Source organism: Haliotis cracherodii, unplaced genomic scaffold, assembly GCF_022045235.1.
Source record: "Haliotis cracherodii isolate W230 unplaced genomic scaffold, xgHalCrac1.p SCAF_5, whole genome shotgun sequence".
Classification (NCBI taxonomy): domain Eukaryota; kingdom Metazoa; phylum Mollusca; class Gastropoda; order Lepetellida; family Haliotidae; genus Haliotis; species Haliotis cracherodii.
Genome location: NW_027266308.1, coordinates 52,545,689 through 52,564,545, shown reverse-complemented (window position 1 = coordinate 52,564,545; position 18,857 = coordinate 52,545,689). Strand labels below are relative to the sequence as shown.

The following is an 18,857-nucleotide window of genomic DNA, read 5'->3' as shown; positions in this document are numbered from 1 at the left end:
GAGAAGGACGTGTATCCGAAAACTCTCATCCGTGTAACGTTGCGCCCATAAATTCACCATAACTTGCACCAAGTGTGTTCTACCAGTGTAGATGCCCGCCCTTATCATTACACTACCAGCACCAAGTCTGCAGTTTCGTGTGTAACGTTCCCAGCGACGCCTGTAAACACGACGTCTACCACCAGCACGGCTAAGCATAAAACGTGACCAAACCAAACGTGTTCCCATCGCGGTTGTGGCCATACTCTGTGACCTTGACACCTTTGACGTTGCAGCCGACTATGCAGGTCCCTCAAAATGACACCTCGAACGACTAGAGCGAATACCTGTGCTACCTGCGCTCCAGTAGTCACACGTATTCGATCGGATCAAGGAAGGTCACGTGTTGCCTGGTGTCTGATAACGGTTCCAGTCTTGTAATGGTGCTTGGTGCTACGTGGATAAACCTGGCTACAGCGGAAGATGATTATCATGTATGCAGTTGGCGGATGGCGTTGTTGCGTTTGGCTTCCGTCAGTCGTGGCATGTTTTCGCTGTTCTCTTGCTGTAAGACTGTGATGACATGCAAATGAAAACCCGAGGTTTTTATAACCCAATAAGTTTTTTCTTTTGTCGATTTTTCCATTCTTACCACACTAATGAAACCCAATCAATGCTACAAATGACAAATTCATTAATGAATATCAAACAATTCAATTCATTTTGGTATTAAATGTGTATGGATGTCGGCAACACTCTATCATATATTTATTGTTATTTACATTTTACAACTTTTAAGTGTTTTTTTACAGGGTATATGTGGAGACACTTCTACACATCATGGCTAATGGCTGTTGGATCGTTCTTTGGATAACATTTTGTACAGCTGCATCGCTAACAAATGTTGATGAAGAAGAGTATGTATCATGTGGAAAGGTGTTTACAGAGTGTTTCCAAAAACTGTGTAAATGTTCTCCAAACTGTGTCATTTGCACAAATAGGGGAAGGAATCTTACAAGTATTCCGGATTTACAAACTTCAACGACATCTCTGAACTTTTCTTCAAACTATCTCAGTGGGATTACAAGAAAAACTTTTCGAAATATCACACAGTTAAAAGACTTAATTCTTCGAAACAATAGTATCACAGACATTTCTGGTGATGCTTTTCAAGATATGAAATGGCTGGAGGTTCTTGATCTTAGATACAACAATGTGCATGAAGAGGTTCTTCAGAAATCATTTCACAGTTTGCAAAACACAGTTCGATCTATTGATGTATCAAATAACAGATATTTGTGGAATCTTACAGACGATTTTGTGCGTGGGCTTTTGCGAGTCAAATTAAAGAATCTTTCAATCGAACATGCTCTTTTCCAACAATTGAATTTTTCAGTGATATCTCGCCTGAAGTCACTGCGTGTTTTAAATGTTGCTAATAATGACATTTCTTGGACAGCAGCTGATGTTCCCTGGTATTTGACTAGCATTTCGTTCCTTTCAAACTCCCTGACAGAGCTTCCCAGATTTTGTGTTCATACGAATTATTCACAACTTAGATTTTTAGATTTGCGTATAAATGCCATAGGATATATGTCAAATGATAGTATGAAATGTCTCACAGATTTGGAACACATCAGTTTAGCAGACAATTTTCTGTTAAGGATTTATTCAGATACATTTTCATCATTATCAAACCTTCAATACATTTCTTTTAATAATGCTTTCAGAATTTACTCAACCAATGAGGTGCTTGAGGAATATGCATTTAATAATAGTGCTGTTAAAAAGCTTTATCTGGCAGGCATTGTTAAATTTGGTTATTTGGATTACATTTTTAACCCAAAGGCACTGAGAGGGTGTACGGGCGTTACATGGTTGGACCTGTCCTACAACTCTATGATCTATTTGAACAATAGCTATCTAAAAGCACTCCTTTCTGGCCTTGACAAAATAGAGGTGCTACGAATGCCAAGGTGTCAGTTATCCTTTTTTCCAAATGTGATATCTAACTTCCATCAACTTACATATATAGATCTTCATGGCAACCGAATTATGTCGTTAGATCCAGGAGTGTTCGCCAACTTGACAAAACTCAAAACTCTGAACCTCTCACAAAATGCCATCCAGGTCATCAGTGAAGCTTTATTTTCTATTCCAATCAGAGAGCAATTGTCAAAAGTGAATTTGGCTTTCAATAATTTTGTCTGTACTTGTGCTAACCTTTGGTTTGTTACATGGGCAAAGGCAGATAAAAGTAAATTTATTAACTTCCCAGAGTCATATCGATGTGGATATCCATTGAACCTCCAATCAACGCTTCTGATTGATGCTAATGTCTCCGAAGAGACGTGTCGGATCTCACCTTATTTGTTTCCCATAGTCTATGGTTTTTCATTAGTTTCAATAGTGTTGATAGTCGTTATCTCTATTGCCTATAGATTACGTTGGCGCATTCGCTATTATATCCACATGTTGAGATACAAAAAGAGGAAGCAAGTTGATGAAGAGAGATACATGTATGATGCTTTTGTGCTTTATTGTGAGGATGATTCCAGATGGGTAAGGAATAATATCATACCAAGGATTGAAGACGAAGCCAACTTTAAGCTGTGTATCCACGAGAGAGACTTTATTCCTGGGGAATATATAGTTGATAACATTGTAACCAATTTGGATAATAGCAGAAACGTCATCATGGTGCTGTCTAATTCTTTCATTCTGAGTCCATGGTGTCAGTTTGAACTAGCTCTGATCCAGAAACGAGCTCTGGAGAAGGACGAGGGCTACGTGGTGGTGGTGCTGCTTGAAAACATTGAGGCCCGAAACATGACGTCATCACTGTATGCCCTCTTTCAGACGACTACCTATATCACGTGGCCAGACGAGGAGGAAGATAGACATGTATTCTGGATCCGACTTAAACATTGTTTGCAGAGATAGTTTTTTAAAAATAAAAAATCTTTTGAGAAGATGTATAGAGAATAAATGCTCTGTTAATTCATCACTGATGATTAATATTTTTCTATGTTTAAACTGTTTTTTAACTGACTTACGATTCTGTCTCTAACATTCTCTGTACCTCTCCATGTAATATACATATGGTTAACAAACTTCGAATCACAAAAACGTGGTAATATCCGTGTATATATAGAGAGAGATATTCCAAGGGGTAACTGACCTCAGGGTGGAGTTTCTGGAATAAGTGTTGCGCATAAACAATGTACATACGCAACAGAAAATTATGGGAGGTCCAGATTGAGGGACTGCTCCCTCGTATTTGTATTGTTTATGTACCTTAAATGTTTACTTCCCTCGGATTGTTATTTTAGAGGTGCGCAGCCCCGTGTGGTTTATTCTCCCTGCAGTATTTTGTTGTACAACAGACAACGATGAGATATCAAGAGTTGGTGTTAGAGTAGTGTCCCTTGCGCTATGAGGCAGCATGACAGCACTCTCACAAACTATCTTGAATATCTGTTGACCAAGAGAATGCTTTTTGTGATTTTCGAAGTGATTTTTGTGACAATATTGACTGAGAGTTTCACTGGGGCTGGCTTGGGTGAGCTCACCACTGGGGACCCTACCTATTGTTTTAGAACAATGGGAGCAATCACTGACTATCCTCTGTTCAGAGCCACTTGCCTTCAACTGAGAAGTTATACATGTGATAGACTTGATGCAAATCTGTGGACTAAACTAAAACAGCTCAAGATAAATGATAAACCTGCAACAAGACGTGGCCGTCGTGGCGGAAAACATCGAACACCAGTTTTGTCTTCACCAGTTTTTTTCAAAAAACGTTTCTCACTCATCCAGAAATGGTGTTAATTTCAACAACTTAATTGATGTGTCTCTTCATGTGAACTCAACAGACAAATATCCACCGAAGGCTCTTAGCTTTGGAGTTCAAAATGTTCAATCCGTCAGAAATAAGACGTTGTCTCTTCACGACCTCATCCTGGAAAAGGACTATGATATTTTTGTTTTGACAGAAACATGGTTAACTCAAAATGACAATTCTGCTGTTGCTGAACTTGTTCCCCAGTCCTACGACATAGTAACTCTAAACTGACACGGGTCAGTGGACGTGGCGGCGGTGTTGCAATAATACACAAATGTTCAATCAATGTCAAGATTACAAAGGTTGAAACTTTCAACTCTTTTGAGAATCTCAGTGTTATTGCATCCATCCAAAATAATGTACTTAGACTTCACACAGTGTATCGACCACCTCCATCAAAGAAGAACAAATTCACTAATGACTTGTTTCTTACAGAATTTTCTGATTTTCTTGAAAGTGCAGCAACAGATCATGGACATCTTCTTATCACAGGAGATTTCACATCCATGTTGACAAACATATTGAAAACTTTTCTCAAATAGTTTGGACAGCTGCTTACCTCTTACAATCTGCGCCAGCATGTATCTGACTCCACCCACAAACATGGACACATTCTAGATCTCGTTATAAGTCCAGATAAAGATAACTTTCTAACAGTGAATGACGTCATTGACAATCAGATCTCGGATCATTTTCTCATTGATATCTGTGTCCAGATATCCAAACCTGAACCTGTTCGGAAATTATTTACCTACAGTAGACTAGAAACATTGAGCTGTCTTTGTTCACTCATCACTTGGATACTGAAGATGTCATGAGCAAAGTCAGTCAGTTTGAGGATGTTGATGGTAAGTTTACTTCTTTCAAAGGCCTTCTTACTACCATCTTGGACAACCATGCCCCACTCAAGAAACGCTCTGTGATACTGCATCCAAATACCAACTAGTATGATGATAACATCCGGAAGAAGAAGCAACAATCAAGAGCTGCTGAGAAAACATGGCGCAAAAGCAAGCTGGAGATTCATCGCCAGGTCTCCAAATCAGCCAGAAATGAAGTAAACAATGCGCTTAGAAGTGCAAAACAAAAATATATCTCTGATAATATCACCCGTAACAAAACAAACAGACGGGAACTTTTTTCACTTCTAAACGGTTTGTTGGAAGGTACTCCAAAAGCAACACTTCCGGAATGTGATGATGATTATTCATTGGCAAATGAAGTTACATCATTTTTCAATGACAAGCTACAGAAAATCAGGATTATTTTGAATGAGAAACGCCAGGAATCTTCTGAATCTAGTCTATGCCCTGACGACAACTCTTTTTCTGGAAATGAAATAACATCCTTCAGTCACGTTTCTTTGATAGTCGTATCGGACATTATCAAGCATGCTCCATCCAAGATGTCTTCACTTGACCCAGTTCCTACCTGGCTATTCAAGACCATAATGGATCACGTGACACCTTCTATGTGGGACATTATCAACACGTCTCTGTCTCATGGCAAGTTCTCAAGTGAACTGAAACATGCTCATGTCACTCCCATCATCATAAAACCTGGTTTGGATCCCGACAATTTCAAAAACTTTAGACCTGCGTCCAATCTCTCGTTCGTGTCTAAATGCCTGGAAAAGATTGTCGCTGTGCAGCAACAACATCATCTGAAACAAAACAATCTCGGTGAAAAATTCCAGTCTGCATACAAGTCAAGTCACAGTACTGAGACAGCACTCGTTCGGGTCCACAACGACATCATGACATCTTTTGGGCAGCGGAAAACCACTCTTCTTGTTCTCCTTGACCTCTCATCTGCTTTTGATATTATTGATCACGCAATTTTATTACACAGACTCAACACATAACTTGGCATTCGGGGAACAGCTCTCCAGTGGATCCAGTCCTACCTTTCTGACCAGACCATGTCTGTTAAGATCCATGATCGTCATTCTACAAAATGCAAAAGTCACTATGGTCTACCACAGGGTTCAGTCCTTGGACCTCTGCTATTCACAATTTACATCCTGCCAATTGGTGATATCATCCAGAAGCATGCTCTTAACTTCCACTTCTATGTGGAAGATAACCAGATCTACATTTCCTTTAAAACTGTCTCTGAACATTGCCGCCCTTGAGCGCTGTATTGATGACATACCATTCTGGATGAGCTTCAATTATCCCAAACTCAGTGAAGAGAAGACTGAGTTTTTAATCCTTGGTTCACGACAGCAAGTCAGAAAGCTTCACCCTGACTCTGTATACCTTCATATTGGTGATACCACTGAGTACCAACTACCAGTGCCCGTAATCTGGGAATCACCTTTGATTCAACAATGGCCATGGACACTCATATTTCACTAACCAGCAGAGCATGCTACCATAGCATCTATAACATCAGTAAAGTCCGCCATCTACTTGATACTCCAACAGTTAAATTGTTGATGCAATGTCTTGTCACCTCCAAACTAGATTACTGCAATGCATTGTATGCTAATCTTCCCATGAAAGCCATATCAAAGCTACAACGCATTCAGAACTCTGCAGCTAGATTCATCTCTAAAGTTCCAAGATCCAATCACATCAGTCCTGTCCTCAAAGCACTACATTGGCTTCCAGTCTCCTTTCGTATAAACTATAAGATATGTATCATCACTCACGACTGCCTCAACAAGAGCGACTATCCAGACTATCTCAAAGATCTTATATCCGTGTACTCTCCAGAGCGTGCTCTCTGATCCTCTGGTGGAACTCTACTGTATCAGCCTCTGTCTACTTCTGCTATGTCTGACCGTGCCTTCTCCTTTTGCAGTCCACAGTTATGGAACTCTTTGCCTTTGAATCTGAGAAACTCTGCTTCTAAGGAAACGTTTAAGTCTCTCCTCAAAACCCACTTCTTCACCTCAGCTTTTCAATAGATCTCCTGATTGTTGGCATATGTACATAGACATTACTTTTTAACTTTGTCACAGCGCCAGTGAGCAACTGTCGATGGATATTAGGCACTTTACACATCAATTATTATTATTATTAACACTATGTACAGCCTTTTTAAGGATGTCAGTAAATTGTGCACGCTTTAGAAATATTTACATGATTTAAAATAATGATGACTCCCCGAATACAATCCGAACTCGGCAATGTCGGACAACTCCATATTGTGTACAGGGGGGCTTAAGTTTGGTATTCTCACAATTTTCATGTCGATAAGCTGCACCTTTTCTCCCAATGTGGATTGTGATATCGCTCCCACTTTTAGGTGCGATCGTGCGGCCATTGCGTTTATCTGCGCTGTCCAGCAACATCTATAGGAAAAACTCACAAGACACTTTCCTCGCATGTTCGAATCTCCAGAAATGACGTCATTATAGAAAAATGGTTTATCGTGAAATAAACCACGTTTCGTTCTCCATTGGTCTTTGCGGTTTGTCGCGTAGCTATCTTATATTTACCTTTTAGGTGGTAACTAAATTATCACTTGGTCCTTTATTCTATATAGAACATCTTCTTTAAGTGCGAACACTTCACCTTATCACGGTGGTCCTTTTATCATCTTAGTTTTAATGCCTACCCTAGCATCGGATTAAAGTTTGTTGAAAGACACACATACCAGTCTTGGCTCGCCGCTTGGGCTGAAAGACTACCCGGACCGATGTTCCCTACTCCGACGTCCGCGCTTGGAGGCAATCTCACTTATATGGCGCTCATGATGTATTTCCTCTGTGAGAAATTCGGGAACTTCAGAACGAAAGGATCAAAAGCTGGTGTCAGCTGGCAACATAACGGGTGGTTTGAGCCGATGTCCGTTAATCTGTTAGACTGGCGTCGTGGCAATTGTTCCCGTGTACATTTAATACCCTGTGTGTATTTTAATCGAGCCAGTTGTATATAAGTGCTGACTAGAGTTTACTATCAGTGTTGTTAACTTGTGTATGATCACGTATCTCAGATGTATGAGTTCAAATTGTAACTGCTTACTTAAAGCCTTAAAGGTTTTAGCTTTTGGTATAAAACATGCATGTATGTCTTTGTGTTTGTACTTCATCTCAATACATTGTACTAAATCCATCATGATTTCTACGTCTTTTCAGATGACAATAAGTCAACGCTCATCAGTCAATAGTAACATATTATCTTTCTTTTGTTGGCTACAAACCCCGTCCTAACTTATTTTGAAATTATATAATTAGTTTAAACATAAACAACAGCTTGAATTATGATTGAATGAGTATTGTTTTACGCCACTTTTAGCAATATTAGCAATATCACGGTGGAGACTCAAATGGGCCTAATAATGTACCCATGTCGGGAATCGAGTGAGTGAGTGAATGAGTGAGTATGGTTTTTCGCCGTTTTTAGCAATATTCCATCAATATCACGGCGGGGACACCGGAAAATGGGCCTTAACACATTGTACCCATTTGGGGAATCGAACACGGGTCTTCGTCGTGACGAGCCAACGCTTTAACCACTTGGCTACCCCACACCCCTGGCGGGACAAGCAATTTGATCACGAAGTTAACGCCCTGTGAGCTATGGTGAACAAAACCAGTTACAGATAGGTGTTTAGTCACAGGTGCAAATAAGATTGAATTGTATCTGATTTTTTACCCATAAACACGAAAGGGAAAGTAATTCATTATCAAATTTCCTGAACTAAACACATTATTAACAAAATCCTAATTTCAAACTACTATGTTACCGCGGATGTTGATCATCACACATCATGTAATCTATCACAGTCATATGTAATGGTGAATGTTTGACCTAAAGCCATGTTACATATCACACTCACACTAAAACTACATTATGGCATCGAAAATGAAATAGTATTAGAAATATGTAAAAAATAGTAATCTTAAAATAGGATGATGACAAAAGATACAGGAAGAACAACACAGAACAGTAGTGTATTTACTGAGACATGTTTAGACTCATACGACAAGGCCTGTTTGGTTGTGTGTTGCCGCACTCATCACAATTCCATTGTTATGATGGCGGCCTATATATGATCGAGTCTGGATCAGACAAAAATTAATGAAAAACGACCAACGCCGTCGGGGTACGATGACGCGCGGTCATCCAAGTCGCCAAGTCTGACCACTCGATCCATTCCACGTCCAAGGATAAATATTATATACGATGCTGGGTCGCAATTATATGTGACATAGTACACTGCAGTGCCGCTTTCACTCTGGCAATTATATGTGACATAGTACACTGCAGTGCCGCTTTCACTCTGGCAATTATATGTGACATAGTACACTACAGTGCCGCTTTCACTCTGGCAATTATATGTGACATAGTACACTGCAGTGCCGCTTTCACTCTGGCAATTATATGTGACATAGCACACTGCAGTGCCGCTTTCACTCTGGCAATTATATGTGACATAGTACACTGCAGTGCCGCTTTCACTCTGGCAAATATATGTGACATAGTACACTACAGTGCCGCTTTCACTCTGGCAGTTATATGTGACATAGTACACTGCAGTGCCGCTTTCACTCTGGCAATTATATGTGACATAGTACACTACAGTGCCGCTTTCACTCTGGCAATTATATGTGACATAGTACACTGCAGTGCCGCTTTCACTCTGGCAATTATATGTGACATAGTACACTACAGTGCCGCTTTCACTCTGCCAATTATATGTGACATAGTACACTGCAGTGCCGCTTTCACTCTTGCAGTTATATGTGACATAGAACACTACAGTGCCGCTTTCACTCTGGCAATTATATGTGACATAGTACACTGAAGTGCCGCTTTCACTCTGGCAATTATATGTGACATAGTACACTACAGTGCCGCTTTCACTCTGGCAATTATATGTGACATAGTACACTGCAGTGCCGCTTTCACTCTGGCAAATATATGTGACATAGTACACTACAGTGCCGCTTTCACTCTGGCAGTTATATGTGACATAGTACACTGCAGTGCCGCTTTCACTCTGGCAATTATATGTGACATAGTACACTACAGTGCCGCTTTCACTCAGGCAATTATATGTGACATAGTACACTGCAGTGCCGCTTTCACTCTGGCAATTATATGTGACATAGTACACTACAGTGCCGCTTTCACTCTGGCAATTATATGTGACATAGTACACTGCAGTGCCGCTTTCACTCTGGCAGTTATATGTGACATAGAACACTACAGTGCCGCTTTCACTCTGGCAGTTATATGTGACATAGTACACTGAAGTGCCGCTTTCACTCTGGCAATTATATGTGACATAGTACACTGCAGTGCCGCTTTCACTCTGGCAATTATATGTGACATAGTACACTACAGTGCCGCTTTCACTCTGGCAATTATATGTGACATAGTACACTGCAGTGCCGCTTTCACTCTGGCAATTATATGTGACATAGTACACTAAAGTGCGGATTTCACTCTGGCAATTATATGTGACATAGTACACTACAGTGCCGCTTTCACTCTGCCAATTATATGTGACATAGTACACTAAAGTGCGGATTTCACTCTGGCAATTATATGTGACATAGTACACTACAGTGCCGCTTTCACTCTGCCAATTATATGTGACATAGTACACTGCAGTGCCGCTTTCACCCTGGCAAATACAGCAGATCACGAGTGCTTTTCACATCTGCGTACATGGGAAGAACCATTGTTTACTATTGATTTGGATGTGTAACTACTGTAATTTCACTCTCATCATTTACACATTGCAAGTGGTAATGATATTATAAAATGTCACAACTTGAATTAACTCGTTGAATGTTTAACTAGAACCAAATAAAACATTTAAGGTTAAGGTAATTGCAGAGCTGGGGAAACTAGATGACGGTTGTACATGTGTTTTGTTTAATACAATTAAATTGCCTTTATTTCAACAGCTTTCAAAACTGAAACCATAAGTTCCCTCAGCGAAATCTTCCTCACGCCGGGTTAAGTAAAGCGACAAAAACATTTCCTCAACCATAAGTTTTCTCTTCTTGAGAAATATTTGTTCAACATACATACTGTGGCCTCAGTGAACAATATGTGATCAGTAAGTATTTATTCTGCTTATATGTTTAGCCGAAAGAAAAAAAACATTCATATAAACTAATATATTCAAGGGTTTATTAGAAAACACTGTTCATTGTCCCCCTAACAGACATATTTCCAGATATGTTATACGTTTCGTTTGCTTTTTTCAGAATATATTTGAATACTATATGATATATAATGTTTTTGTTTCCGCATTATCTGTTCGTTTCCATCAACGGACAGTTGTATCGCCGACAGTACAGACGTTGTAAACTTGTCATCGTATATCATTTTCTATATTCCGCCATTGTCGCGTCTGTGTCACTTTTATGGCCATAATCACCGTCTTATGTATCCACATTTCATCGTAGTGCAGTGTCGTTACGACGTTTACTAGAATGCTTATCTTACCAAAATTACGTTACGTGTGCCTTCGTTAATTGTCACTGACACAAGGTTTCAGAATTTTTAGATTATTTTATAAATACATTATTTACTAGTTCAAACTATTAGTTGATAAATGTAGGAACAAGGATGAACCAAGTTATCTGGGTGCAGCAACTCGATGTGTGTTTGTAATGGTCCGGTGGTCTTTAGGATTCTATTCTGTATTAGGAATTCCCCACATAGAGACACACCGTGAGAATTGAAAGCGTCGCTATATGACAGAGATATTGCCTATGTGATGTTAACTTATAATATTTTTATCACCCACTGATAAAATGAAAATAGTGTTTAAAGCGAAGTTAAACTAAACCTCACTCACAGGATAAATGTTTGGATATGACATGACTTTTCTCATTTTATAGATAGCTGTTGACACACAATGACACATGGCAGTAGGATCGTTCTTTGGATAACAGTTTGTACACTCGGCGTTACTATATCGCAAACAAATGTTGAAGATGAAGTGGATGTATCATGTGGAAACGTGACTACAGAGTGTTTCAAAAACTTGTGCAAGTGTTCTCTTTATTGTGTCAGTTGCACAAATAGGGGAAGGAGACTCACAAAGATACCCAATTTAAACCCTACAATAGAGCTTCTGAACTTTTCATCAAACTATCTGGGAAGGATAACAAGAGCTACATTTCGAAATATCACACAGTTGAAAATCCTATTTCTTCGTAACAACAGTATCACATACATTTCTGGTGATGCGTTCCAAGACATGTTAAGGCTGGAGCTTCTCGACCTAAGATACAGCAGTGTCCCTGAAGATGTTCTTCAGGAATGCTTTTACAGTTTACAGAGTAAAATTCGAATACTTGACGTGTCAAATAACATAAATGTTCACAATATCACAGAGGATTTTGTACGTGGGCTTACACGCCTGAATATAGACAGTCTAAATATTGAATTTTGTCAAATCAGACATTTGAATTTTTCCGTGTTTTCTCGAATGAAATCATTACGCGTCCTACGTCTTGCTAATAACTACATATCTTGGACGATAGCTGTTGTACCCCAACACCTGAAGTATATTTATTTACATTCAAACTTCCTGACAGAGATCCCCAATTTTTGTGTTCATACTTATCATTCACAACTTCAACATTTAGACATTTATAACAACGTTTTAGTCTCTTTGTCCAATAGTAGTTTGAATTGTCTTAAAGCCTTGAATTACCTAATACTAGTTGGTAATTCATTGAGTTTGATTCAGACAGATACTTTTTCGTCATTATCAAACCTTAGTGTTCTTTCATTAAACAATGTTTTCAGAAACAACGCACGACTAGAGGCATATGCATTTAATAACAGTGCTATTAAAGCACTTTATCTCGCAGGCATTGCTAAATTCATATACTTTGGGGATGTTGTTCACCCAAAGGCACTGAGAGGATGCACGGAACTTACATACCTGGACCTATCGTACAATACAATGCTGAACTTTAACGATAGCTTTTTCGACACACTTCTTTGTGATCTTCAAAAACTGAAGGTTCTGAGAATGCCAAGATGTCATTTATACGCCGTTCCTAGCGTAATATCTACATTCCATCAACTTACATATATAGATCTTCATGGAAACAGAATTGAGTTATTAAAACCAGGTTCGTTCAATAGATTGACAAACCTCAAAACTCTGAACCTCTCACAAAATGCCATCCAGGTCATCAGTGAAGATGTATTTTCTCTACCAATAAGAGAGCAATTGTCAAAAGTGAATTTGGCTTTTAATGATTTTGTCTGTACTTGTGCTAGTCTTTGGTTTGTTACATGGGTGAAGGCAGATAAAAGTAAATTTATTAACTTCCCAGAGTCATATCGATGTGGATATCCATTGAACCTCCAATCAACGCTTCTGATTGATGCTAATGTCTCCGAAGAGACGTGTCGGATCTCACCTTATTTGTTTCCCATAGTCTATGGTCTTTCATTAGTTTCAATAGTGTTGATAGTAGTTATCTCCATTGCCTATAGATTACGTTGGCGCATTCGCTATTATATCCACATGTTGAGATACAAAAAGAGGAAGGAAGTTGATGAAGAGAGATACATGTATGATGCTTTTGTGCTTTATTGTGAAGCTGATTCCAGATGGGTAAGGAATAATATCATACCAAGGATTGAAGGCGAAGCCAACTTTAAGCTGTGTATCCACGAGAGAGACTTTATTCCTGGGGAATATATAGTTGATAACATTGTAACCAATTTGGATAATAGCAGAAATGTCATCATGGTGCTGTCTAATTCTTTCATTCTGAGTTCATGGTGTCAGTTTGAACTAGCTCTGATCCAGAAACGAGCCCTGGAGAAGGATGAGGGTTATCTGTTGGTGGTGCTGCTTGAAAACATTGAGGCCAGGAACATGACGTCATCACTGTATGCCCTCTTTCAGACTACTACCTATATCACGTGGCCAGCCGAGGAGGCGGATAGACATGTATTCTGGATGCGACTTAAACAATGTTTACATGGTTAAATGGTAGTCATCCAAATATTCTTAAGAGAGAAATCAAGTGTTTAATCGGACATTTGAACAACAGTATACTTATGGAAATTGATTGGATTGCGCATTGAGTTTGAAAATTGCGTTTGCTTGCATTTGAAAACAGTCACTGGGTCTTTTTCGTTTTCTGAGACCACATTCAATAATGTTATTTTTTAATGGTTTTTTATCTTCTCATTACTGATATTTGAAACATGTAAGCCTAATGCAATTTTTGAACCGGTGTCTGGGGATATGGAAATAATTATTAAAGTATTTTTACACTAATACATAAGTAATAATATTTACTAGAAAATATTGAAAAGGTTCAGGTACTCGAACTATTTGTTTGTACCGAAAAATATAGATGTAGTCTTTGTGGTTCATCGGCATCTCAATTCATTGGGTGGGGGGTGGGGGTACATAAAATATACTGCACATGTTGACGATTTTATGAGATACCAATGACATATGACAATGACAGGACAATGGGATGACGTCACTCAAGGTATAAAATTGACAATAAAAACGTTCGGGATTGTGTGACGTGCCGATGCCTGAGAAATATTTGTAGCCTAACAATCACATCGACTGTGGATTTATGTTTCCATTTGATGAAAATGTTGTAAAATATCAAATTATTGAAAATCATAAAAAACATGTATATGAAAAATTGCAAAGCGTTAGGTCTGATTGCATTCGGTAAATGTAGTTTATTTGGTGTTTAACGCTGCATTCAGCAATATTCCTGCGGTCTGTAAATAATCGAGCATGGACCAGACAATCCAGTGATTGATAACGTGAGCATCGATCCACGCAATTGGGAAACGATGTCATGCATCAACCATGTCACCCGACCACCCGATCTCGTTAGTCGCCTCTTACAACAAGAATAGTCGCCTCTTACGCATGTTTGCTAAAGACCTATTCTACGCCGAATGTTCACGGGTCGTAAATGTAGTGAACATATTATATTGATGACCATTATATTACCAATCATGTTCAAATCATGAGTAACAAAATGAGGAGCTGCACGTGGAAATACCGACCCAAAATACGAGATACACGCTGCATGCGCAAAATGTCCACGGGTCCGCTTAATTCATATTCCTGTTGTTATTGAAGTTTGTTTTAAGTTGCATATTTTGTTAATTGAATGTTTTTGTGTCATTTCTTGGATCAAAATATTTCATAAAAATTGTGAAGGTCCATGATCATAATTTACATGTAATTGTTATAAGAAAGTAAGTCATGTATACATTGATTTCGGGTTTTGTGGTTCTTTTCATTCATTTTGTTACAGTTTGTGCGCCCTCTACGTGACGATTTACACATGGAATGTTGTGCACAGTGTATATATATTTTAAGGAACATAAATAGTTAGTTTCACTATATGTTTGTTTGTTGTGTAACGCCACACTGGCTACTCTAGCTCTATGACGGCTGTATATAAATGATCTTTTCTGAACCAGACAAGCTAGTTATTGACACCATGAGCATCGATCTACGCATTTGTTGATACAATGGTATGCAACAACCAAGTCAGCAAGCCTGACCACCAAATCCCGTTAGACGCCCTTTTCAAGCATATCAAAGTATCATAAACATTATAAATCACATACATTCACGTGCGCATACGGGGCGCACGGGGGGCCCAGTCGTTTAAGGCGAAACGATTCACTGTGCAGAGTTGCGTCCCTTGGACACGCCAGAAAACTATGATTGTGGGTTCGAATCCGGGTCGCCCCGATTATGTTTCTAGGTTTGTCTGCACCATACCCGTGCTCGTGGGTCACGCTCATTAGCACTCATACAGTTTTACACTTTGTAATAATTCAACACCCTTCGCTTCATATCATTTATGAAACACAATATCTTGCCAAACATACCAACACTTCAACTTGTTAACCGTCACCAAGGGATTTTGGTGTTAATTACTGCAAGGCCGTAAATTGTGGCAAAACAATAAACGCGCACTGCACCTCGGTATGTGAAGTAAAGTGCGTGCCGGTTGATTTAACAGGTGGTAAGTTTGATGAAAGTAACTCTGGTTTTACGGACGCATCCACACCTGCACCTAGCAACACCATATCAGTTTTGTTTGTGAGTTTGTTGTTTAACGCCGCACTCAGCAATACGGCGGTCTGTAAAATATCCAGTGATTGACATCATGAGCATCGATCCACGCAATTGGGATTGGTGATATGCATCAACCAAGTCAATGAGCCTGACCACCCGATCCCGCTAGTCGCCTCTTACGACAAGCAAAGTCGTTGCCTTTTACGGCAAGAATGGGTTGCTGAAGACCTATTCTTCCCCGGATCTTTACGGGTCTTGGCGACGTGAAAGAGGAAGCTCACAAATGGTAATCACCCCTCATGACATAAGGCTTGGTACAGCGAATGTCATCATTTTGGATTTCTGTGGACAGACGGGTGGGTACTGAGTAGGACACGGGTACCCACTGGACTACCCGGACCCGTGGTTAGTCACGTGATATATTGTTTAATGACAAACATTATCTAGAACTCTTTGGTTACACTACCGGTCACTAATGTTCGCATTTCTTTCTGACTGTGCACCCATTCCTTCTGATTTTTCATATGGTTGAATAAAGATTTAACTTCATTCAACTTTAGTGTATGAACGACCAGTTTGTTTCAACGTGTATCTAAACACGTTTTGCCAGGGCTATGTTAAAAATATTCCCTGAAATATATCTCCTGAGACCTACAGTGGGTACCCGGGTGGAGTTATAGATAGCTTTACCCATGTAGTACATAAATTTCAAATGTTAAATTGACAGACGACCGGAAGAGTCAAATTGCCTCAAAAAAGCAATTATATTTTTTTTCCTCGTGTATTCAAAATAATTGCCGAGTATGCCGGTACCCCAGGAGAAAAACGTTACTCGAGTACTCAGGGGGTAGGGGTAGTGAGTACATATACTTTCAGAATCATGTTTTGCAGCATTATATTTCGCCTCCGTGGTCTAATGGTAGAGCGTCCGCCCGATTCACACCAAAATACGTTAAAATATGGTACTTGTTGTTACCCTGTCTGGCGCTCGGCATTAAGGGGCTAAAACAAGGACTGGTCGGCTCGGAGTCATTATACTGTGTCTGAGTGGGGTATTCATGTTAAATTGCGGCATGGTATCTCAGTGAGCTGGCACTATAAATAGGCTTCAGTCCGGACTAGTACAAGCAGCCATACAAACACACACACGTACATGCACGTCGCTATATAATAATCTTGGACGCGAAGTTAAACCCCATTTCACATCACCTCACCACTAGTCAAGCACAGTCTTTAGAAAAAGACGTGTCCTGTAGCAATGGGATCACTAGCTTTTTCCCTCTAATGTAAATATCACTAGGGCATTATAAAAGCTATTGCACCATCTACCATTGTGTTCACACTTAAGCTCTAATACATGATTTTTTTTATCCCTGTGAATTTCTTCCCTTATCTAATAAGTATTTTCTTTTAATAAAATGTTATGTATAGTTATCCTTTACGTACCATCTAATTTGCGTTAATTTACAACTTCATATTCAAGTCATATAGGCTATTGCAAATTTTGTGGACGTGGTTTAATTTCAACTTTGTATAATTCAACTGCGTGATGCTAGGTACAATACATCGGCATTTGTAGCGGATTATCTTCCTTTTGCGAAGTTCACCTTCGAGAGCCCAGACAGTTTGTTGTTTCGTTTCGTTTTCCAACACGTAGGATTTGATCACGTTTACCGAGCGGCGTTATCAGAATGATAAGCACTATTTTCCAAGGTTGTGAAATATCGGTAATGTTTTACCATTTTTCACATACTGCTGGTACAGTTTGTGCTTTAGAAAGTATGTCGTAAAAAAGTCTGCATCCTTTTGAGGGTGTAATTAAATTTACCAACACCTTATTAATTCCGGTGGTCTGGCTTTCGTGGACAGTATCATTAACATTCACTTTCAAGGCTCACGAAATATTCCTATTGACATTTTCAAAATCTAAGTAGGTAACATTATATTTCTTTATAAGGCTTTAGAGTTTTGTTTATTACACCCCTATTGAACCAATTATTAACAAAAGGTCGTTTGTTATTGAACTTATGATTAAACTATAATGGTTCAAGTAAAATGTTTTCCAAGCCAGTTTGATCAGTTTTAAAACAAGATCTGTACCTTTGCCAAGCTTCTTCCAAAAGGTGTTACTGTAAGGGTAACGCTATTTTTCAGGGCATTATCATTTGCAGAATACCGAGGTCTTCCATTAACTGCCCGACGAAGGACGGCAGTTGAAAAGACCGATGGTAACTTTCATTGGTCATACTCCAATGAACTCACACAAAGTCAATTCTTAAATAAAGCATTCCGACTGATTCACAATAGCAACAATTAGACAACACATGAGGGCTCTGGTCCAGTCGGTGTTAGTCATTTGGGTCATGATCACGCATACTGCAGTTATACACTTTATACAACAATACACAGACGACTGGACCGTGTGTACGTGGCTTTCACACACTGACTCAATTACGTTTAATTTCCTTAACACGTGTACGGCTTTTATCCTTGAAAGTTGAAACTGCGGACCTAAAAGAGTGTTTTCCTCGAAAACACCAAGTGGGTTGAAACAGCTTGTTGTGTTTGCGAATTGAGTCGAATAAGACGATCCAGTCGGCTTTGCTACATTCAGTGTCCACGTTTAACCGGATTGGACCTGTCCTGTTCCTTTATCAAAATATTGCGATAATACTTCAAAATACATAAGCATTGCGTCACATGGATCAAATAAAGTCAATCACATTGTATGATTTTGGAACGTTGCTACGATTAAATAACACTTTAGTGTATAGACCGCCTCCGTGGTGTAGTGGTAGAACGCCCGCCCGGGGAACGGACGGTTCGGGGTTCGACCCAAGACCGCGTCATACCAAAAGACGTTAAAAGATGGTACTTGTTGTTACCCTGTCTGGCGCTCGGCATAAAGGGGCTAAAACAAGAACTGGTCGGAGTCAGTATACTGTGTCTGATTGGGGCATTCATTTTACTCCGGCATCGTACCTCAGAGATAGCATTATAAATCGGCATTAGT

At 39.4% G+C, this 18,857-nt stretch overlaps 2 protein-coding genes across 2 annotated transcripts; both read left to right on the top strand.

The window, feature by feature from the left end:
• Nucleotides 1-819: 819 nt before the first annotated feature.
• LOC139443741 (toll-like receptor 13) lies at nt 820-2,922 on the top strand. The gene is made up of 2 exons (XM_071224668.1): nt 820-1,198; nt 1,361-2,922. Exons 1-2 carry the CDS (start codon nt 820-822, stop codon nt 2,920-2,922), a joined length of 1,941 nt encoding a protein of 646 aa, XP_071080769.1.
• Nucleotides 2,923-11,656: 8,734 nt separating this feature from the next.
• Nucleotides 11,657-13,774, top strand: LOC139443145 (toll-like receptor 4). Its single transcript, XM_071224095.1, has one exon. The coding sequence runs from the start codon at nt 11,657-11,659 to the stop codon at nt 13,757-13,759; it is 2,103 nt and encodes a 700-aa protein (XP_071080196.1). The 3' UTR covers nt 13,760-13,774.
• The last annotated feature ends 5,083 nt before the right edge of the window (nt 13,775-18,857 follow it).

Coding starts and splice junctions, on each gene's coding strand:
- LOC139443145 (XM_071224095.1), top strand. CDS start 11,657: ATGACACATGGCAGTAGGATCGTTCTTTGGATAACAGTTTGTACACTC.
- LOC139443741 (XM_071224668.1), top strand. CDS start 820: ATGGCTAATGGCTGTTGGATCGTTCTTTGGATAACATTTTGTACAGCT. Junction 1,199..1,360: donor TCTTAGATACAACAATGTGC/ATGAAGAGGTTC, acceptor CTCTTTTCCAAC/AATTGAATTTTTCAGTGATA.